The sequence below is a fragment of the Mrakia frigida genome (assembly GCF_051309035.1).
Source record: "Mrakia frigida strain ATCC 22029 unplaced genomic scaffold BDY24scaffold_16, whole genome shotgun sequence".
Taxonomy (NCBI): Eukaryota; Fungi; Basidiomycota; class Tremellomycetes; order Cystofilobasidiales; family Mrakiaceae; genus Mrakia; species Mrakia frigida.
Window position 1 is genome coordinate 363701 of NW_027481265.1, and position 20708 is coordinate 384408.

The 20708-nt window shown below is 55.0% G+C and overlaps 5 protein-coding genes across 5 annotated transcripts; 4 read left to right on the top strand and 1 right to left on the bottom strand.

Annotated features, from left to right (window-relative positions):
* Window positions 1-31: 31 nt before the first annotated feature.
* BDY24DRAFT_389703 (ATP-dependent bile acid permease) lies at window positions 32-7343 on the bottom strand. The gene is made up of 33 exons (XM_076640575.1): window positions 7318-7343; window positions 7092-7249; window positions 6351-6726; window positions 6034-6254; window positions 5915-5940; window positions 5831-5846; window positions 5424-5762; window positions 5328-5345; window positions 5090-5233; window positions 4505-5016; window positions 4377-4427; window positions 4103-4307; window positions 3930-4003; window positions 3842-3856; window positions 3610-3768; window positions 3332-3536; window positions 3211-3250; window positions 3029-3144; window positions 2868-2945; window positions 2738-2803; window positions 2579-2649; window positions 2391-2495; window positions 2259-2312; window positions 2137-2187; window positions 1932-2061; window positions 1748-1818; window positions 1572-1671; window positions 1367-1507; window positions 1222-1291; window positions 737-1136; window positions 584-648; window positions 442-513; window positions 32-364 (listed from the first exon to the last, which is right to left on the bottom strand). Exons 2-33 carry the CDS (start codon window positions 7246-7248, stop codon window positions 214-216), a joined length of 4299 nt encoding a protein of 1432 aa, XP_076496497.1. The 5' UTR covers window position 7249; window positions 7318-7343; the 3' UTR covers window positions 32-213.
* Window positions 7344-8763: 1420 nt separating this feature from the next.
* On the top strand, window positions 8764-9938 carry BDY24DRAFT_65448 (uncharacterized protein). Its single transcript, XM_076645040.1, has 5 exons — window positions 8764-9005; window positions 9106-9145; window positions 9210-9324; window positions 9399-9502; window positions 9583-9938. The coding sequence occupies exons 1-5, from the start codon at window positions 8856-8858 to the stop codon at window positions 9648-9650; spliced, it is 477 nt and encodes a 158-aa protein (XP_076496498.1). The 5' UTR covers window positions 8764-8855; the 3' UTR covers window positions 9651-9938.
* A 198-nt stretch (window positions 9939-10136) lies between these two features.
* Window positions 10137-16527, top strand: BDY24DRAFT_389715 (uncharacterized protein). The gene is made up of 10 exons (XM_076640576.1): window positions 10137-10286; window positions 10416-10740; window positions 10995-11457; window positions 11586-12149; window positions 12230-12350; window positions 12435-13919; window positions 14042-14512; window positions 14604-15302; window positions 15458-16005; window positions 16108-16527. The coding sequence occupies exons 2-10, from the start codon at window positions 10515-10517 to the stop codon at window positions 16337-16339; spliced, it is 4809 nt and encodes a 1602-aa protein (XP_076496499.1). The 5' UTR covers window positions 10137-10286; window positions 10416-10514; the 3' UTR covers window positions 16340-16527.
* Window positions 16528-16537: 10 nt separating this feature from the next.
* BDY24DRAFT_65622 (uncharacterized protein) lies at window positions 16538-19422 on the top strand. Its single transcript, XM_076645041.1, has 2 exons — window positions 16538-16859; window positions 16987-19422. The coding sequence occupies exons 1-2, from the start codon at window positions 16651-16653 to the stop codon at window positions 19094-19096; spliced, it is 2319 nt and encodes a 772-aa protein (XP_076496500.1). The 5' UTR covers window positions 16538-16650; the 3' UTR covers window positions 19097-19422.
* A 193-nt stretch (window positions 19423-19615) lies between these two features.
* BDY24DRAFT_340707 (uncharacterized protein) lies at window positions 19616-20609 on the top strand (the record flags this gene model as incomplete). Its single annotated transcript, XM_076637411.1, has 5 exons — window positions 19616-19669; window positions 19754-19931; window positions 20028-20203; window positions 20312-20335; window positions 20442-20609. The coding sequence occupies 5 exons, from the start codon at window positions 19616-19618 to the stop codon at window positions 20607-20609; spliced, it is 600 nt and encodes a 199-aa protein (XP_076496501.1).
* Window positions 20610-20708: the final 99 nt, after the last annotated feature.

The window sequence follows — 20708 nt, forward strand, 5'->3', positions numbered from 1 at the left end:
GGGGAGAAACGATCGGAGGGACGAAAGAGACTTCGAGAGAGGTTTTGCAAGAGCATCAGAATAGACTAAGCAACGAGATCTAGTTGGAAAAAATGAAAAGCTGACAATACAACGGCGAGAGGTTGAGAGATAAGAGCCGAGATATATTAAGTAGGAGATGAGAGGGTAGCAAGACAAAAAAGGGAAAGAGTCCACACGACGCGTCGACTCGAATCACTCGTCTTCCTTCCCAGCTCCCCGTCGGATCCTGACGATGTCGTGCCTCGAGAGATTGGCCTTGTCACACATCCCACGGAAAATGGATCCTGGTCGGTCGAAGAGGACGAGGGGAGGATCGAACTCAGCGACGGTCCCTTGGTCCATGCTGGAGGGAGGAGAAAAAAAAAGAGGAGAGCGTCAGAAACGAGTGTGATTGCTGAGATACGAGAGGAAGAGACGTACACCAAGATTCGGTCGTAGAAAGAGACGGTCGCAAGACGATGAGCGATGCAGAGGAGCGACTGGGAAGCGAACCTGAGACGGAGGAGACAAGAAGAGGTCAGAGGCGTCTCAGGGAGAGAAGATCGACCCAGAGGAGACTCACTCGACCTGGATAGCCTTTTGAACAGTGGAGTCGGTTTCCGGGTCGACGGAGCTAGTAGCCTCGTCCTGTCACGTAGATAAGAGGGAGAGAGATCAGGTCAGCAACAGCGACGCGACGAGTACGGGAGGAGGGGAGGAAGCGACGGAGACGAACGAGAACGATGACCCTAGAGTTTTTGACGAGGGCTCGACAGAGAGCAACGAGTTGTCGTTCTCCGCCCGAGAAGTTGGCGCCGTTATCACTGACCGCAGCGTCGAGCTTGAATTTCGAGAACCGCTCTTGAACCTCCGGCGACGCGTCGAGGGGAGCGACGAGGCCTGCTCGCCGAAGCGAGTCGTTGAGGGAAGCATCGTCCTTCTCTCCGACGGGATCGAGGTTCTCACGGACGGTTCCGGCGTAGAGTAGGGCTTCTTGAGGGATGACGGCGAGCTTCTTTCGGAGGGGTTCGAGGCCGACGGTGGAGATGTCGTATCCGTCGATGATGATGGACCCACTCGAGAGCTCGACGATCCGGAAAAGAGCTTGGAGAAGAGAAGATTTTCCGGCACCCGTCCTGAAGTAAGAACGGGGGAAAACGTCAGCTCGAGAGGTCGACCGAGTCGAGAGCTGAACGGAGAGGAAGACGCGTCGAGACTCACCTTCCCACGATCCCGACCTTCTCCCCTGGCCGCGTTGAAAACGAGACTCCCTTGAGGACCTCGGGAAGACCTTGATAGTCAAAAGAGAGAATTGGGTGTCAGCGAAACGAACGAAGGACGGACAAGAGCAGTGAAGAGGACAGACCTTCTCGATAGGCCATTCGAACGTCTCTGAACTCAATCATTCCTCCATCGGGCCACGAAGCAGGAGGATCTCTCTCTGTCGTAGCAGCTCCCTCTGCAGGAAGCTTCGAGTAATGAGAGACTCTCTCGGAGGTGTTCATGTCTGGTGGAGGAGAAGGGCGAAGAGTCAGAAATGCGGGACGAGATTCGTCGTGAGACAGATTTACCTTGTTCGACCGTGGCGAATACCGAAACCAACTGAGAGAAGACACCGGTAACCGAGAGGGAGTAGGTGAGAACGACACCGAGCTTGGAAGGATCGACCGTCTGTGGAAAGAACGAGGAGGAAGGTGAGCTTGGGAGGAGTCGAGGGAGTCGGAGGGAGAGAGACGAAAGGACCCACGTCTCTGAACCCGACTCCAAAGAGGGCGATTCCAAGGACGAGAATGTTCCCGAGGAAGTCAAGTCGAACACCTAACAACGGGAGAGAGATGAGAGATGACGAAGGCGTCAGAAAAGTCAGAAAAGCGCCGACGTTCTGTGCGACTCCATCGCCTCTCTGATTTCTCCCTCGGATCACGACTCACCGAGCCATCTCTGCAGAGCAATGCTGAGAAAGTATGCTCGGTTCTCGACGTCGATAGCCTGCTCCGTTCGCTCGATGAAGTGAGGTTGCTGGCGGTAAGCTCGAATGGAACTCAAACCCGCAAGCATTTCCTGAAGAACAGCAAGCGTCAGTCGAAGCTCCCTACCTCTCTACTTTCTGTCCATCTTGGAAGGCGAGTTACTCACTCCATAGTTGGTGTAGATCCCAGATCGAAGGATGGAATCCAGTCGTTTGATCTGAGAAAGACGGGAAAGAAGAAGTGAGCCGACGAAAACGCGTCGAATTCAGGGAGGCAGCAAGGGCGTACCTCGCGAGACGAAGCTCGATAGAAGCTAGCGAAGGCGTAGTAGAGCATGAACATCTGGAGAAGGAGACGGCGAGGAAGTCAGCTCCGTCGTCGCGTCGAGAAACGAGAGTCGAGGAAAAACATGAGACTAACGGGTACGAAGATGACTCCTAGAAGAGGGAAGGTGTAGATGACGAGACCGATGGTTCCAAGAACCGAGAACACCATGGTGATAAGCTGATTCCACTGCATCGGAAGCTGGAAGTAAGGCGAAGAGACGAAGTCAGAAACAAGGCGAAACGAAGGCCGACTGCTGCTTTTCCTTGGAACGAAAGACTTACCTGGTTGTCCAACGTAGTAACGTCTTTGCTCAGCCGAGATATGATCCTTCCAATGGGGGTAGTGTCGAACCCTGAACAAAGGAGGGGGTGGGGAAGGCGACGAAGGAGCAAGTTTGAGTCGGCGTTCCCTTCAACGCCGTGGAAAACGTTGCGACTCACAGGAGACCTTCGATCTCATCACTCCTCCGAGAGCTTCATTAAAAAGAACGTAAGAGGCAGCGATACCTGAGCGCAGGAAGAAAGAGCGAGTCAGTGACGGGAGTGAACGAAAAGTGACGTGAAGACGAACCTCTGAGGTACAAGAGGAAAGTTCCGAGGAAGGTGAAGATCCCAGCAGCTATTCCAAAGCCAGCGTAGACAGCCATGTCTATCAAGAGTGAGAAAGAGAGATGGAATCAGCGTCAGACGCAATCGAAATCGACCACATGAAGACGAAGAGCTCGATCTCACATTTCCCTTCGCTGTTTCCGAAGGACGAGATCGTCTGAGCACTCCAAAACCCAAGGAAGATGTTGTTTCCGACGGTAGCGATTTGAGCCAAAGCGTAGATGGAGAAAAGGATCGGTCTGCGGAAACGATCGAACAGAGAGTCAGAATCAACAGAAGTCGCGTCGAAGGAAAGACGGACTCACGCCCAAGCGATCGACCCCATTGACCTGGCGTAATGACCATCTGATGTAGGTTTCGGACGACGGCGTAGTCAGTGGAGGATTCGAGACGTTGGGGAGGGAAGGAAAGAGAGATGCCACTCACAGACCGACCAAGAGATCGAGCCAGTCTCCCGCTCCTCCTCCTGCATGAGCTTAGCAGCGACTTGAGTCTCGGACCTCTTCTTCTTCTCCTTGACGAGCTCAGGAGAGACTTCTTCGGACTCCTCTTCCTCCTCCTCCTCCTTGATGTTGGTGGTACCGAACTCCTCGATGAGCTTGGAGAATCCTTCGCCGTCTCTCATCAGATCCTGATGACGAAAAGTAAACGACGCACTCAGCTCTGAAGAAAAGACGGGAACGGAAGAAGAAAAAAAAACTCACGGCATAGGTTCCTTGTTCAACGATCTTCCCTGCCTCCATGTGGATGATCCAATCGGCGGACGGAAGCACATCGAGGTGATGCGTGACGAGAACTCGAGTTTTCGAAGCGAGAGGTCCAGAAAGGATGCACTTGTCGACGATATGCTTGGAGACGTGAGCCTGAAGTTCCAAGAGGAGGTCAGCCTTTGTGTTGACGATCTTATCGAGGTGGAAAAGGCGAAAGCAAACTCACATCGACGGCGGAGAGCTGGGAGGAAGAGAGACGCGAAAGGTCAGCTCTCCTCGTTCGTATTTCGGTAGTCCGACGATGTTGAACTCACAGGATCATCGAGCAAGATCACGTCGGCGTCGAAGTATACAGCCCGAGCAAGACAAACACGAGCTTTTTGACCGCCTGCGAACGGGTAAACGCAAGAAAGAGAGGCGGAAAGAGGAAAGCAATCAGCTCGAGCTACTCTCTCGTTGAAACCTCATTCCAGAGGTCCTGACTCACCAGAGAGTGTGATTCCGTTCTCACCAAGCTCCGTCTGGAGTCCGTAGGGAAGCATGGCGACGTCCTGTTCGAGACAACACGCGTCGATGATTTCCTCGAAACGGTTGTTGTCGTCCTCCTTCGAGAACAGGATGTTGTCTCGAAACGACGAGTTCATGACCCACGGAGCTTGAGAGACGTAAGACGTAGATCCTCCGAAGACGACCTGGGACGGGGGAAGAGGGCGCAGAACGAGTCAGTTCGAGCAAAGAGACGGAAGAGGAGATCGACTCACATCTCCTTTGATCTTCTTCATCTCGCCGATGAGAGCTTGGAGGAGAGAAGACTGTATATAAAGGCACACGGATCGAGATCAGCATCCATCGACCGTCAAAAGAAGAGTGTCGAATGAAGAAAACTCACCTTCCCGCTCCCCACAGTTCCGACGACGCACGTCAACGACCCTCGAGCGATCTCGATATCGATCCCCTCCAACGAGAAAGGAGGCTTGTCCTTCTTGATCTCCTCCTCCTTAACCTCAGGTTCCAACCCTTTCTTCTTCCTCGACTTGGCCTCACTCTTCGCCTTCTTCGCTTCCTCCTTCTTCTTCTTGATGCCTTCGTAGTCTCGTCCTCCTCGACCTTGTCCCCCTCCCATGAGACCGGAAACGGGTCCAGACGATTCCCAGACGAAAGTGCCGTGAGCTCGGATGGCGGAAGAGAGAGTGGGGTCGATCTGAAGGTCGTCGGGAAGCTCTTCGGCGAGCAGAGCGGTGGTTATCCGTTTGATTCCGACGTAGGCGTCACTGCAGACACTCCAGGCCATGGGGAGCATGACTAGTGGTTGTCGGATCACGTTGAACAGGGAGAGAGAGGAGAAGATGATGGCGGCGTCGAGGTTGTTTCCGGCAAGCGAGTACGTCACGAAGGAGAGGACTGAGCGAACGAAGAGAAGTCAGCGACTCGGAAATGAGTTTGCGGAGCCATCGGATCGAGAAGAGGTACTTACTAGCAGCAAGAACAGGGACGAACGACATGGTAGCAGTCATTCCTGCTCGAGTGAGGGCGATGGTCCGAAGTTTGGCGAGTTCCTGCTCTCGAAGTCCAGCGATTCGAGTTCCGAAGAAGGATTCGTAGGAGTAGAGCTTAACGACTGTTACATTAAGAAAGAGGAAGGGGGGGGGGCGGGGGGGGGAGATGGTGAGTTCGAAGCTCGACGGCGCGTCTCCTTTCGTCGAACGACTCGCCTCGGATTCCGTTCAGAACTGAGAGCCGAGAGGAACCAACAGGAGCGTCAGTAAGTCCGAGAAGGAAACCGATGCACAGAAGGAGCATGAACTCACCCTCCTGAAGCAGACGAACTCGTTGGTCGACGATCTTGAGCTGGCCCTGTCTCGTAGTGAACATGGTTCTGACGAAGATGGTCTGGATCGGCGTGTTGAGGACGAGGACGGCGACTCCGATCAAAGCTGGCCAGCCCATGTTGACGATGAGAAGGGCGATTCCTATGAGGATCTGTATGGGTTGAACCCAGACGACGTGGACGAGGAACGAGGCCCAGTCCAGGAAAGAAGCGTCCGATGATACGAGTGTCGTGAGCTGCCCATTCGGATGCTTGACTCTTGCGGCTCCCGAGAGACGGAGGGACTTCCTAGAGATGTTGGCGATGAGGGAGCTTCGCACTGTAGGAAGAAAGAGAGAGGCGCGTTAGAAAGGGAGAGCGGGAAGCAGAGGAGAAAGAGAAACGAACTGAGGAATCCGGTCGACTGGATATTCGAGCGAACGAGACATGATCAGCGAAGGTCTTCTCTCGGATATAACAAGAGAAGCGCACCATTCCTCGCATCATGTACTGGTTCTCTGTTCGAGGAAAGGGAAGAAAACGGCAGCCTCGAAGTCAGCATCTTAAAACGATGCTTCGTCGATCCCTCTTCTATTCGTACGAGGACTCACGAAACAGACTAGCAGCCTCCTGCATCACGAACAAGGCAAAGGCCAATCCGATTCCGTAGCCAGCGCTCTGAGGGACGGGCAGCGACGCTCGAGCGTCGACGGACGCTTTCGAGTATGTGTAAGACGTTGTGATGTAGGCGAGGAGCTTCTTGATGAGGAGAGGAGTGGTGACCTGAAGGACCGAACTGAAGATGAGGAAGATGGCTGAGGTCCAGAAGGGCCTGAGAAGGAACGGAAGGGGGAAGAAGGACGCGTCAGGACGTGGAGTGCGTTGTCGTCGACCGAGGTGAAGGGACGAGATCGAGAGACGAGCTCACCAGAAAAAAGTCTGCGACATAGCTCGGACGAGACTCTGATCGTAGACCACTCCATCGTCTCCTAGCACCTTCCCTCCCTCAGCGTTCCCAGGGTACTTCTTCGTGAGCTGTCTGTCCTCCTCCTTCGAGGTCGAGGAGGATGCCGTAACCGGTGAAGGTAAGCTCTCCTTCCCCTCCTTCTCGTTGAGTTCCTCCTGATCGGGAGAGTCGTTGTCTCTGTGTTTCCCCTTCCCTCTTTTCTGTTCCTGTTCGGCGAGGTAGGAGGCGGGTTGGAGGAAGCGAGGTCGACGAGAGGGAGGGACGCGTGAGAAGAAGTTTCGTTCGAGGAGAGCTCCGGTGTGGGTTGAGAGACGAGGTTCGTCAAGTCGGTAGAGGTCTGGAAGAGAGAGGAAGGAAGAGAAGAACAGTTTGGTAAGCGAGCTGCAAGAGTGCCATAGACCTTGGTCGAGAAATCGAAAGCGGCGTTCAGCGAAAGAAAACGACCGAGCTCACATGGGTCTCTTCACGAGACCCACACTTCTCCCTCCTCCTGCCCGTAATCCAGAATCGAAGACAATTCTTCAGCCCTCTTCCCCTTTTCGCTGAGCTCGAATCTCCCAGCGATGATCTTCTCCCAGTCCAGAGAGAGAGAGAGGGAGAGAACGAGGCAGCCTCTTCTTTCAGCCCACTGGGAAGCATGACGCTGCTCCCTCGCCAACGCTTCCCTCCTCGACCCCTCCGAAAGAGTCTGTTTCTACTCACCTTCGACTTCCAGAGGTCTCGTGAATCCGACCTTGAGGAGCTTGGTACACCATGAGAAGAGGGCGATGCTCAAAACGTTGGCGTTGACGTCTCTCGAGAGAGGAGGTTCAGATCCATGGTTTGGGATCGGAGCTGGTTTGAGCCAAGGGAGCTTCATGCTGGAGAAGGAAGAGGACAAGGAGGTCAGAGGTGCTCTATCAGACGAGAGATGAGGCGGAAGACTTACTTGAAGGTGAGTTGGGTGTTGGGGGAGAGAACAGAGGGCTCCTTAAAAGGAAAGAAGCGAGAGAGGGCTCAGGAGGCCGCGAGGATCCTCCTCGACCGAACCCCTTTGGACCGAGGTCTGGAAATTAGCCAGTCAGATCAGTCGCAAACCAAGAAGAAAAGCTTTTCCATCTCTCATCTTCTGGGAGAAAGTCAAGCGAGGTCAGAAAAAGCTGCGAAGAAAGGGAGACTCTCACCTTGACTCCAAAATCGACGAGTCCTTCGTCTTTCGCCCACCAACGTCGTCCTTCAATCCTTTCTAATCCGAGATGCAGTAAACGGCTGATCCGAAGAGGACGAAGAGACTCTCCATGTCTGGGAGGCAGCGGTACCGTAGATCTTCTGAGGGGAGAAGCAGCGGAGGTCGGAAGGAGAACCGAAAGGAAAGGTGAGCTCGACGTTCCTTCCTTCCCTTCAATCTCGTCCCCTGTTTGCCCTTCAGATCCTTGAGCTATGCCTCTGGGGCGGAACCTCGATGGTGAACGAGGACGAGTGGATCCTTCCTCATATTCCATCTCGATGCTTGAGGCTGCACAGCTGGATGGGGGCTGAACGTCGGGGACGAAAAGGCGAAATCTCGACCTGAACCTTTCGTCTTCGACTCGGACTGCCTCTGAAGACGCCTTGCTGACTTTTTGAACTTTTAGGGTCCTATATAGAAGGAGAGCTGATGCTAGCTTCGGTTTTTGATCTTCGACTGAATCGCAACCGCAACGGAGGACTCGCGTACCGACCTCTTCTCTCATCGTTTTCGACCTGGTGAGCTCGTCTTCTCCCTTCCCCTCAGACGAAGGAAGACCCACTCTTCTCGACGACTCCGCTAACATTCCTTATTCGGTCCCTTGTTTCGGTGTCTTTCTTTAAGAGCCTAGCACCCTCCCTCGCTCGCTCATTCGCATCGCAACCACCTCGACGCGCCGCAAGCCTCCCCTCTTCTCCTCCCTCTTCAACCGCCTCCTCGACCTCCTTCTCCTTCAACCATCATTCATCAGGCTACCTACCCACTCTCCCCTATATCTTCTGCATCTCGGGCTCGCTCAACCATCGTCGACTCTCCTCTGCCTTCCTCCTTGCTCGTCAAACCTCCCAACGATGTCCTTCCCAGCTCTCACCTCCAACGTTATCCCAACTTCCTCTTACGCACCTCCTCTTTACTCTCCTTCACCCTCCCGAGGTCCCTCTCCAACTCCAACCTTTGTTCGGGCCTCTCCCTCGCTCCGCCTGGCCTCCTCCTCTCACCACCACCGCTTCCAAGAACGGAGAAGAGGTCTGGAACCTTGATGTCAACCTTGGATGGGAGTCGCCAAAAACTCATGAACCTGGACGACGGGCAAGCTAAGCTGATGGATCTGGGACTTACGATGCAGAGCGAGACGAGCTTGTCGGTTGAGAGTCGTGCGTCCGCGTCCGGAAGGAGTGTGGAGATGAGGAGGAGAGGGAGTGAGGTTGAGTCGAGAGAGAGGAAGTCGAAAGGTGTTGAGGGTGGAGGAGGACGCAGGGATGAGGGGAAGAATGCCGGAGTGGAGGAAGAGGAGAAGAAAGAGACGACGGGAGTTTGGAACAAGATCAGGAGAGGAAGGAGGGGGAAGGAGGTGGTTGAGGTGGTTCTTGACGCTCGAGAAGTTTCACATGGCAATCATTATTCTGGTGGTAAGTCCTCGCTCAGTCTCTTGATGACTTTGGAGTCAAGAGGGAGGGAAGAACGACGGGACGAACCGCTGACTCTCGCCTCTCCTCCGTCCGATTCCAGGTGCTTGATCTACTCCTTGTGTTTGCCGAGCTGATCGTCGGTACGCATCAGTATTATCCACGATCCCTCTAAACTCTCGCCGACCCAAACCCCTCGTTTCGCAGCTCTGATCGTCAGTCAAGCTCGAACTGTTTCTTTGTCGCGTCTCGTTCAGCCTCTTTCTTTACTCTTCCTCGATTACAGACAGCAGGCTTCTATTCAGAAGTCGAGTACGATCTAGTTAATATCTCTTCTCGTTCGATCTCCCTCTACGCTACGACCCTCGACTGATCCTCGATCCTGCTCTGTTCTAGCTCGTCGAAGTCATCGCTCTCCATCCCGAAGAACACCTTCGCTCCTCCGCATGTCTGCTACGTCCAGATCAGTCAAGAGAGATGTTGGAACTGGGACTGTTCTCGTGAGTTTCGTCTGACCTCGTTCTTTCTTCGTCTCGTCAAAGAGCGTCAGAACTGACCCGTTCCTCTTCACCTTTCTCAGAGCCAATCTCGCCTTCCTCTCCCTTTTCTCCCTCGAGGTCCTCGGGAAGAATTGGTGATGGTGAATGAAGAGTCAACGGTGAATTTTTAAGTGCGATAGGTGTGGGGGCTTCGTTCCTTCTTTGTATCTCTGCTACTTGTTTTGAACGACGACGCGACGGACGACTCTCTCCTTCTCCGTTTCTCTGAACTCTACTCTCTCTGCCGCCTTGGAACGCCTCTCGTAGCTCAAAGAAAGTTCTCGACAGTATCAGCTTCGGCGACCCTTTAGAGTCGGATGAAACGCGTTCTCGGGTCGTCAGTGCGACGCGATCTCGACCTCTGCTCCGTTCTCCTGCGCCCCCCCCGCTAGATATTTTGAATCCTTCTTGATATATCTTTTAGAGCCTTTTGTTCCTGGTTCAGAGGCCCAGGCTGCCCAGGGAGAGAGCATCGAGGATCGTCTCCCATCGCGACGTCGTCTTCCGCTCCCCTTCTAGAACCGCCTGGAAAAGATCGCACATTTTTTTCTCGCTCTCTGGTTGGGCTGGTGGCAACCCCCTACCCCGTCGTATACTTTTCAAAACGCTCCAGGAAAGGTAGGAACGAAACACGAAGGCAGAGAGCCCTCGCGACTGCCAAACTGTGAAAAGTGAGGTTTGCGAGTTGACCTCCAACGGCGAGCTTCTCCATCCTCCCCTTCCCTCCCTTCCGCACCACCACAAGGTTAGCAAAACACACACCCACATGCTCAGATGGACCACAAATTCTATAGAAGAAGAATCGAAACTCTACTGACTCTTATTCGTCCACCACCAACTGCTCTTGCCCTTCTCTCCTTTCCTCCTTCCGAAGGCGACCTCGGTCTCCCCTCCCTCTTCCCCCCCTCGCTCGCTTTCCCTACGGTCTTGCCCTCTCCCGGTCGGACTCGATATCCACTCCCCCCATTAGTTGATGCTTAGTCGTCTTCTTTCCTTTCCACGAGCATCCATCACTCGGTCCACCCCCACTCTTCTTCCCTCCTCCTTCTTTTCAACTTCTACTACTCCTCGCTCAGCCGTTGCTGTTGGTTCAGGCATCTTTCGAACCTCTGAAGGATACAACAACACCAAATCTTCGAGCCCAACTCCTTCTTTCATGCCAGCGGAGGACAACAAGGCGAACAGATTAGACACTTCAGGTCCGTTCCAACCTCCCTCTCCCTCCTTCCCTTCCTTCTCTTTCTTCCTTCTCCCATCCCTCACTCCCCTAGACCTCTTTTGAGAATCGAGAGATCAATCCTGACGCCTGTACCCTTCCTTCTTTCTTCTTTTCTTTTCGATCCTCTTCGCTCTCTCTCTCTTCCTCGAACGACCACCACCTCCTCCTTCTCCTTCCCTCTCCTTCTCTCTCTCCGCCACGTCGCCTCCCTTTCCCTCCCTCACCTTCTCACAGCCAAATCACTCCCCCCTAGACCCGCTTTCCTTCCTCCCAGACCTCCCCCGGCCGCCAATCCCATCGCGAGACTCGACTTCGACTTCCGTCCCACAGTCCAATCAGCAGCCACAGCTCTCCTCACCGCCAAACCAGCCCTCGACACCTACCTCGCTCCTCGATCCCCGACCGACTCTCCTCCTCCTCAGTCCTCCCAGCAACCTCGAACCGACTCCTACAGACCAGACCGAGACGAGCCCAACCCTAGGAGAAGACACGCCAGAGAACGATCAAGAAGCAGAAGCCCTCCTCCTCGACGCAGAGAACCCATCACCTCCTCCTCCTACCACCACCAGTCCAGTCGACGAGACAGCTACTCCCCGGAACCCTACTACGCCAGCGAACGAGACAGCAGACGATCCACCAGAGACAGAGATCAAGAACACCGATACGCCGAAGAGTACTCTAGCAGAAAGCGAAAAGTGTGAGTTGGACGTCTCCTTTTTTGCGAGCTCGTCGAGCTCGTTCCTTCCTTCTTCTCTCTCCTCTCGTCCATCGCTGGTCTCTGATCTTCCCTTCTCTGTTCTTATACTTGCTTCTCGTCCTCTACAGCTCCCCATCCCCTTCTCTAAGCCGATCCCCATCTCCTCCTCGAAAGAGAGTCACCACCGCTCCTTCCTCCCACCTCGACACCCTCCGTCGATCTCCCTCGCCCGTCTACCTCGGAAACCACAAGTTCTCCTCCACCTTCTCCTCCATCAACACCTCCGCTCCTACCACCACTACCTCCATCCCTTCCGGTCCCCGAGCCTTCTCTACCACTCAATCCACCACCTTCTCCTCCGCTCCCACTCGATACGAGCCCACCCCTCAAAACAACTACAACAACACCAACGAAAACAACATGCCTCCCCGACACGGATCATCAGGAGCCAACAGGAACAAGAGACCTCTTCCTTCCCAGTCATCAGCCAGGTCAGCGAAGCCTCTTCCCAAGCTCGAAGGAAACGTCCAGAGTCATCAGGAGATCGTCAGCCAGTGGCCGATTCGCGTCAACCCTCAGTGGATGGACAACCCCAAGGCTCCTCTCGCCAACTACTTCGGAGGAAGTCTCGAAGCTGGAAGCAAGCAGTTCAAGTACTCTGAAGGAATCGTCGCCGGACAGAGGGTCATTCGGTGAGTCCCTTTCTCGTCCCAACGAAAGCTCGTCTTTTCGAGAACTGACCTTGTTTTTTTTTCCGTCACCATTCCTTCAGAGCTACCATCGTCGCCAACGAGCAAGCCGGAATCGTCGGAATCGGAGACGCCGCTACGAAGAAGGATGCTGAGAAGCTCGCTGCTCTCAGTGCGACTCTCCAGCTCAGTTCTCGAAACCTCGTAAGTTCGATGCTTCCCTTCTTCGCTTTCCACCTCGATTCCGAACGGATAAGCTGACGATGATCATCGCTTCTCTGTTTACAGATGGCTCCCAACGGAGGACGGTCCGGAGGAGGAGGAGGAGGAGGAGCTTCCAACGGAGGAGGAAAGGGCAAGGGAGGAGGAAAGTCGAAGCCTCTCGGAGAGCACGTCACCCTCTCGAACCACGAGGTTATCGAGTTCGACAGAGCTCGTCAGTTCATGGACTACTACTGCCAACGGTTCAACTTCGGCAAGCCCGACGTCGTCTACACTCCCGTCGGAAACCAAAAGTGGGAGGCCGTCATGACCGTCGGAGGGAGGAAGATCGGAATGGGAGCAGCTCCCTCGAAGAAGACCGCTCAGATGAGGTGCTACCTCGACGTCACCCAGTACCTCGAAGCCTCGGATCCTCCTCTCTGGGCTACCTTCTCCAGGCTCAAGCCGGCTATCCTCACCAGCGCTCAGGCGGGAGTCCCTCACGTCGTGCTCACGATGAGCGAGGATCTCGAGGACGAGGTCAGGGATCTCTGCAAGAACATCCGAGGATCCGAGATCTGGTCGAGGAGTGCAAAGGCAGCCATCACCTCCGCTCCCGCTCCCGTCGTCGAATCCACCGGACAGGTCCTCTCGCAGGTCGCTCTCGACCGCAAGTCGAAGCAGTTGATGGATCAGCTCGAGTCGTACGAAGCCGACAACCGATGGGCTTCTCTTCGTGATCAACGTCGATCCCTCCCCGTCGCTACCAAGTCGTCGGAACTCCTCGCAAAGATCGAGTCGAACGAGGTCACCGTCTGTATGGCCGCGACCGGGTCCGGAAAGACGACGCAGATCCCTCAGATCATCTTCGACGACTACATTCGACGAGGAGACGGAGCCAAGTGCAACATCTTCTGTACCCAACCCAGGAGGATCGCTGCCATGTCGGTCGCCCAACGAGTCGCCGCCGAACGAGGTCAGAAAATCGGAGACAACGTCGGTTACCAAGTTCGATTCGACTCCAAGCCTCCCGTCCCTCACGGATCCATCACCTTCTGCACGACCGGAATCTTCCTCAAGAGGATGCAGTCCGCTCTCTCGGGAGACACCCAGGCGATGACCTGGCTCGATGGCCTTACCCACATCGTCGTCGACGAGGTTCACGAGCGAGACATCGACACCGATCTTCTCCTTGTCGTCCTCAAGCGTCTCGTAGCGGATCGAAGGAAACGTCAACTCCCCGTCAGGATCGTCCTCATGTCGGCTACCATCGATCCTACGCTCTTCCAGACCTACTTCGTCGACGACCGAGGTCGCAGGGCTGCCGTCGCAGAGGTTCCGGGACGATCCTTCCCCGTTGAGAAGCGATACCTCGACGACATCGTCCCTCGTCTCCAGCAGCTCCCCGTCAACCAAGGAGGATGGGTCTTCCAGGACAAGGACACTCAAAAGTACCTCGAGAAGGAGATTCGAATGTTCAACCCTTCCGACACGACCGAGCTCAAGACTCCCTTCGCTCTCGTCGCTCTCACCATCTCGCACATCTGCCAGATCTCCGAGTCAGGTCACATCGTGAGTAGATTTCACAATCCTCCCCCTCTTCCTCATCTGCTAAAGTTCCTGCTCTCGAGAGACGCGTCGAAACCGATCCGCTGACTCCTCTCGTTCTCCTTTCCTTCTCTCCTTTCTCTCAGCTCGTCTTCCTCGACGGAATCGAAGCCATCCGAAAGGTCCACGCCCACCTCACCGATCGAGCTCCTCTTGGATTCAACTTCGGAACGGAAGCTACCTCGATTCACGTCCTCCACTCGACCATCCCCGTCGCCGAACAGCAACAGGTCTTCGAGCCAGCTCCTCACGGTCAACGACGAATCATCCTCGCTACCAACATCGCCGAGACGTCCGTCACCATCCCCGACGTCGTCTACGTCGTCGACACCGGTCGAGTCAAGGAGAAGAGGTACGATTCGGCGAGGCATCTCTCCTCCCTCGTCTCAGCTTGGGTCGGAACGTCGAACCTCAACCAACGAGCAGGACGAGCAGGTCGACACCGAAACGGAGAGTACTACGGAATCCTTTCGAAGTCGAGGCTCGGAGCTATGGATCAGTATTCGATGGTCGAGATGAAGAGATCCGACTTGAGTAACGTCGTGATGCACATCAAGGTGAGTCTTTCCTTTTCTGCCTCTCGTTGACCGCGAAGAGGGACGCGTATTTCTAACACACCTTCTTCCCTTCCTTTTCACCCTCTCTCAGGCTCTCAACTTCGGAAACATGGAAGTCGAGGAAGTCCTCGCCGCTACGATCGAACCTCCTGCCTCGACGTCCGTCAACAACGCCGTTCTCGCCCTTCGACAGATCGGAGCTCTCAACGACAAGAAGAAGCTCACCTCCCTCGGACGAGTGCTTCTCCAACTCCCCGTCGAAGCCTCTCTCGGAAAACTCGTCCTCTACGGAGCCTTCTACCGATGCCTCGACTCGGCTCTCACGCTCGCCGCCATCCTCGCCGACAGGGATCCCTTCCTCGCTCCCATGGCCCAGCTGGAACGAGCGAACGAGGTCAAGGACAGTTGGTCTCCTCCTGGATTCCGATCGGATCCTCTCGCCGTCGTCTCAGCCTACAACACTTGGTACACCCTTCAGCAGTCGGGTCGACACAGGGAAGCGAGGGACTTCATCAGCTTCAACTTCATCCACGGTTCGACGTTCATGTCCATCCACAAGGTCAAGGAGCAGATCTACACCGCTCTCGTCGACGCCGGAGTCATCGCCATCTCGGCTGGAGGAATTCAGATCGGACGAGGACCGGGATCGAGGTTCCTCAACAGCATGCCCCCTTCCCTCAACTCCAACTCGGACAGTCTGCCCTTGCTCGCCGCCCTCATCGCTACTTCTGCCGCTCCCAACTTCGCCATTCGAGTCGACGAGAAGAGCTACAGGACGAACATGGACAAGGTTCGTTTCCAATCTCTCTTTCGTTCGACTGTCTTTCGAGACGCGTCTTCGTCTCCTCCCCTCCCTTCCTTTCCTTTCCTTCTTTCCACTTCAGCTCTTCTCTCGGTTCACTGACCTTCTTCACCCTCTTTTCTCTACTCTCTCTGCTCTCACAGAAGTGCCAAATCCACCAGTCTTCGGTCAACAACAAGCGACGAGAGAACCTTCAATCCGAATCGTCTGCCATCATCGCTGAGAAGGCTCTCTACGCGTTCGCCGAGAAGGTCGGATTCGCCAAGGACCAACCCGTTCAGCTTCGAACGACCACTCGTCTGGATCCGATGACCTACCTCTTGTTCGGAGCGTACGACGTCGAAGTCACCGGAAACGGACTTCAGTGCGACGACTGGCTCCCCATCCACGGGAACCTCGACGCTCTCGACGACCTGCAGAGACTCAAGACGCTGCTCGAGTCGTGCATGCTCAGGATCTTTGAAGGAGTCGGGAAGAGTCTCGAGGCTGCTCGAGGAGCGAGGTCGGGTCAGAGACAGATCCCCACTGGACCTTCGGCGGCGAGCAAGAGGATCGACGATTCCGAGGAGGATCAGACCGAGAACGAGGATGGACTCGAGGCGGAGGATACGAACGAGGACAGGTCGTTGAGTCGGGTGGAGATCATCGAGTTGGATAACTTGACCGCTGATGTCGTTTCGGTTTTGGATCGGTGAGTCGCGTTGTTTTTCCTCTCCTCGTCGTCTCCTTTCTCCCTTCCTCGAACTCACTTCCCTCTTCCTTCTTCCTTCTCTTCACTTTCTCTCTCTCTCAGATACTCGGACGAACGTGGAGCTGGAGTCTCTCGAGCTCCCACTGCTCCCAACACTCGACCTGCCACGCCCGTCGACGTTGCGCCCACTGGGATGGCTGCTGGAGGAACTGGAGTCTACCGACCCCCGATCCCCCCTGCTGCTCCTCGTCACGGAGTTCCTACTGGACCTGGAGGAGGTTTCCGAGCCCCTCCTACTGGACCTCGGGCGGCCATGGGAGGAGCGTTTAGGTAGAGATAGAGATTGTTAGGGTTTTGGACGTGTTTCGTTTCCTTTCGTTCTTCGTCGTTTCAGCGCTTCTTGATCCTCCTTCTGCTATATCGCTTGCTTTTTTCTTTCCTTCCTCTTATTTTCTTCCTCTAGTTAGTTACGTAAAGCAACATCCCTCTCTTTTAGAATCATGCAATTTTTCCCTCCTCCTGACGGAAGGCTGCGAAGAAGGGAGGTCGACGGTGTTGAGCTTGAACTCTCGACGTCCATCACCTCTCTCCTCTCCTCTCCCCTTCCTTCTCCTCTCCGATCTCCCTGGAAGCTTCAAAGGAGGAATGTCGTGGATTGAGCCTCCGACCTACACGTCTACGACTTCGGCAATTTCGACAAGCACGAGTGCTGGTGTTGAGTCCGTTTCGATCCTTCTCGCCCCAGTGGAAGGGAGGTCGACTTTCCTTCGAGGAAGGTTGGGTCGTGGGAGGAAACAGGCGAAGGTGGAAGGGGAAGTCATGATCAAGGGAATTAGTAGTAGAGTTTTGGCCCTGTGAGTTCAGCTCTACGAGCTCTAGGAGTCTCAGTTCGTTGAGCTCGATAGAAACGAAGAAAAGGAAGGGAAGGCCAAAGCTCGCTCGCTGACTGACCTTCTCCTCCCTTCGTTTACTTCCTACCAGATCCGTCTCCCTCTCCCTCCTCTCAACAACTTCAGAAGAATCTTCGCCAGTCACCCTCTTCAACCGGTCTCATTCCTTGCACCCTTTCCTTCCAGAACCCTCGTCATCCTCCTCCTCTTCCTCCTTCCTCACGCCCTCCTCCTCCAGCCCTCGTCCTCCGCCCTTTCGACCAACCCAACGTTTCTCCATCCCTATACCCTCTACTCTCCCCCAATGTCTCCACCAATCAACCATGAACCTCACCTACCACCTCACAGCGACCCTCACAGTCGCTTCCTCGTCCTCCGAGTCGTCCCCGTCTCCCACCTCCTCGCTTCCCCTCCCTCGACAACCGAGCACGACCCACGTGGAGACGATGGAGATCCATCTCTGCCCTTCAGGACCTTCCATCGAGGAGATAGAGGAAGGAGACGTTCATCCAGCGTTGGTCGAGATCCCTCTCCCTATCTCGTCAACCCCAGTCAAAGTTGGGTTCGCAAAGACGAGGGTCAGGAAGAGCGAGACGATTGGAGTTTGGGTCGAGATCCCTGTACCTCAACCTGGGACGTTGGAGAGAGGGATCAGTTTACGGAACGTGAGGGCAGAGATGCATAGGGTCGTCTCGGTGGAAGGAGCGGAGAAGGCTTCAACCTCGTCGTCGAACTCGAACGGACGGTCCCTTGGAGTCGCCTCCTCGTCGGCCAGTACACTCCTTACCTCGACGGGAGCGTCCTGTCGGTTCTCTCCCATCTCTCCGATCAGGCTTCGGCTCTCCCTTCATCCTCCACTGTCCCCTTCGTCGGCCTATCAGCTCTCCTGTGGCCACCTCTCGCAATCGACACGAAACCTCGTTGGACGGGACGACGGGAAGGCTCTCGAGACCAGGTTCTTCGTCAAGGTGTTCATCGGACTGGCTCCGGAGGAGGTGGAAATCGAGAAGGAGATCGAGGTGCTTGGGGATTTGGATTTGGAGGACGACACGTCGGTAGATGGAGGAGAGTCGTTGGAGGAGGAAGACGCGTCGGAGTCGACGGAGGTCCCTCCTCCCGTTCCTCCTGAGCCGTCCTTTCCTCCGTCGAAGGAACGTCGTTGGGAAGGAGAGACGTTTAGAGCATCGTCGAGTGGATCGGTCGGAGAAGGAGCGAGTGGATCAGGTGGGGATCCTCCTCCTTTCGTCGCGTCGGATCCCTTCCCTTCGGTCGTAGGATCCAACCCTCCCTCGATCCACCTCAACCTGGACACCCTTACCTCTTCAGCATCTCCCCCAAGCGATTCTCCTCCTCCCATGTCCCCGATCAACAACGAGTTGACCTCGCCCTCTCAACCTCCACCGTTCTCCGAACTCCCTCCTCCGCCTCCCTCGTTCCAACCTCTCACCTCCCACCACCACCATCGATCTCCCAGCGCTCCTCCTCCTACCTTCCTTGAATCCGAAGCTTCAAGCTCCTCCTCCTCCATCTCCTCCCTCAACCTGGGACCGCCGATCCCTCCGTTTCCTTTCAACACGCAACCCTCCTCCGTCGCTCGCTCGTCAGCAGTCGTTCTTCGACCTTCACCGCTCAACGCTCCTTCGGCTCTCCCTCCTCCCATCCACCAACCGGAATCTTCGACATCAACCAACCCAGCTTCCCTCCCACCGAGCTGGATCGAGTACGACGGATACGAGCAATTCTCCGATCCTCCTCCTCCTCTTTCGATCTCGTTCTCAACCACTTCGAGCGTCGATCCTCCCAGGGAAGGAGAGATCTCGAGCTTGGCCGTGGAACAGATGGAGGAGATGATTCACTCGCTTACCATCGAGTCAGGAGCGGGTACAGGAGGAGGAGGAGCAGCATTAGCAGGAGCGGGCGCGTCTTCTTCGGCCAGAGTCGACGATCCGAACGACCTTCCTCCCACATTCGGAGCTTTGGAGGCTGGAAGGAGGAGTGCGAGTGGGCTGGCTGCTGGAGAGGGGTCTAGTGGGAGTGGTGGTGTTGGAGTGGGAAGCTCAGGCCCTGGGGGTGTTGATGGAAGACGAGGAGGAGGAGGAGGAGGAGCACAGGGAGAAGGTGCAGCTCTGCCTCCTTCGTACGCTGGAGATGGAATGGAAGGAGGGATGACTCAGCAGGAGGAGCCTCCTCAGTACTCGTAGTCCTACGAACATGTCTTCTTTGTTTTCTTCGTTTGTTGCTTTCTCGTTGCTTATTTTTCCTCGTTCGACGCGTCGCTTTTGTTTCGAATCTTGTTCGCCCTTTGTTTTGCTCGTAATCCCCGCCCCTGCTTTCTTTCCCGCCTGGCATCTCTCTTCCTCATCTTTTTTTACTTTGCTTTTAGATCCGAGTTTGAAGTTTTTTCTCGTTGCCAGGGTGTGAGAAGAGAGAAATGTGATTTGTCACTTGACTTCACGTCCCCTCCCTCTTCTTCCTTTCCTTCTCCCCCTTCTTCCTTCTTCTCCTCAAACCACCACACCTCCCAAACCAACTTTCCTTCAAACAGGTACGTATGAACCCGTCCGTGTATGCTTGTTAACCTCAGGAAGCTGACTCTCTTCTCCTCCCTTCACCAACTCTCTCTCTCACGTCGTCCTCCCTACGCTCCGTCTCGTCCGGCTCTCCACCTTCCTTCCTTTCTTTCCCTTTCTTTCCCTTTCCTCCCTTCTTAGATCCATCAAATGGCTACCGGAGCTCCCACCATCCTCGACATCTTCCAGGAGATCAAGATCGACGTTCGTTCCTTCCTCTCTCTCGTCCTCGATCTTTCCGTCGCGTCGTCGCTGACCTTCTCCAACCTCTCTTCGTTTCGTTTTCAGCACGACAACATCCGCGATCTTTGGACTCGCTTTGGGACCGGAGGCAGTACCACCCAGAGACTCGCTCTCGCGAACACTCTAGTCCGAGAGATCACCGTTCACTCCGAGGCAGAGGAGCTCACCGTCTATCCGATGTTCAAGACGAAAGGAATGCTCGAGGAGGTCAAGCTCGATCAGGGTGAGCTTCCTTCCTCTCCTTCTTCCCTTTCCTCTCCTTTGTTCTTCTATCTTCCCATCAGAACCTGACTTCTTCTCCCCCCCTTGCGATGGATAGACGATCACAAGCGAATCACTACGCTCATCGCCACCGCGGATTCCACTCGACTCACCAACCCGAACTACGATGCTCTCATGAAGGAAGCCGTCGAAGCTTTCCTCGCTCATGCAAAGGAGGAGGAGGAGGTTCATCTCCCTAAGCTCTTGAAGCAGCTTTCGGAGCAGGAGAACACGGTGAGTCGTCGAGATCGAACCTCAGTCTCAAATCGACGCGTCGACGACAGAAGGAGACTGACTCTCCTTCCTTCCTTCAACCTCCCTTTTCTTTCTCTTCGGCTCCAGAAACTCACTCAGGACTTCCTCAAAGTTAGCTCAACCCCTACATCCCCTTTCCTTTCGCTTCTTTCTCTCTCGAGCTCTCGCTGACGACTCCGTTTCTTCCTCGTCGTCGTCGTTTCATTTATGTAACAAGGCTCGAGCCAAAGTCCCCATCCACCCTCACACCTTTGCCCCTCACACCGGAGGAGCGGCTGAGAAGGTCGCTCTCGCTACTGGGAAAGTTCAGGACGCTGTCTCGGAGGCGATCGGAGGGAAGAGGGAGTACGTTGATGTCGCTCAGCAGCATGCGGTCCTTCATTGAGGCTGGTTTGTGCTCGCTCGACTCGTTTCGTTTCGGTTCGATCTTTGGTTCTCTTTTCTCTTCTTTTCTTTTGGTTGACTTTGATTTAACGACTTGCCT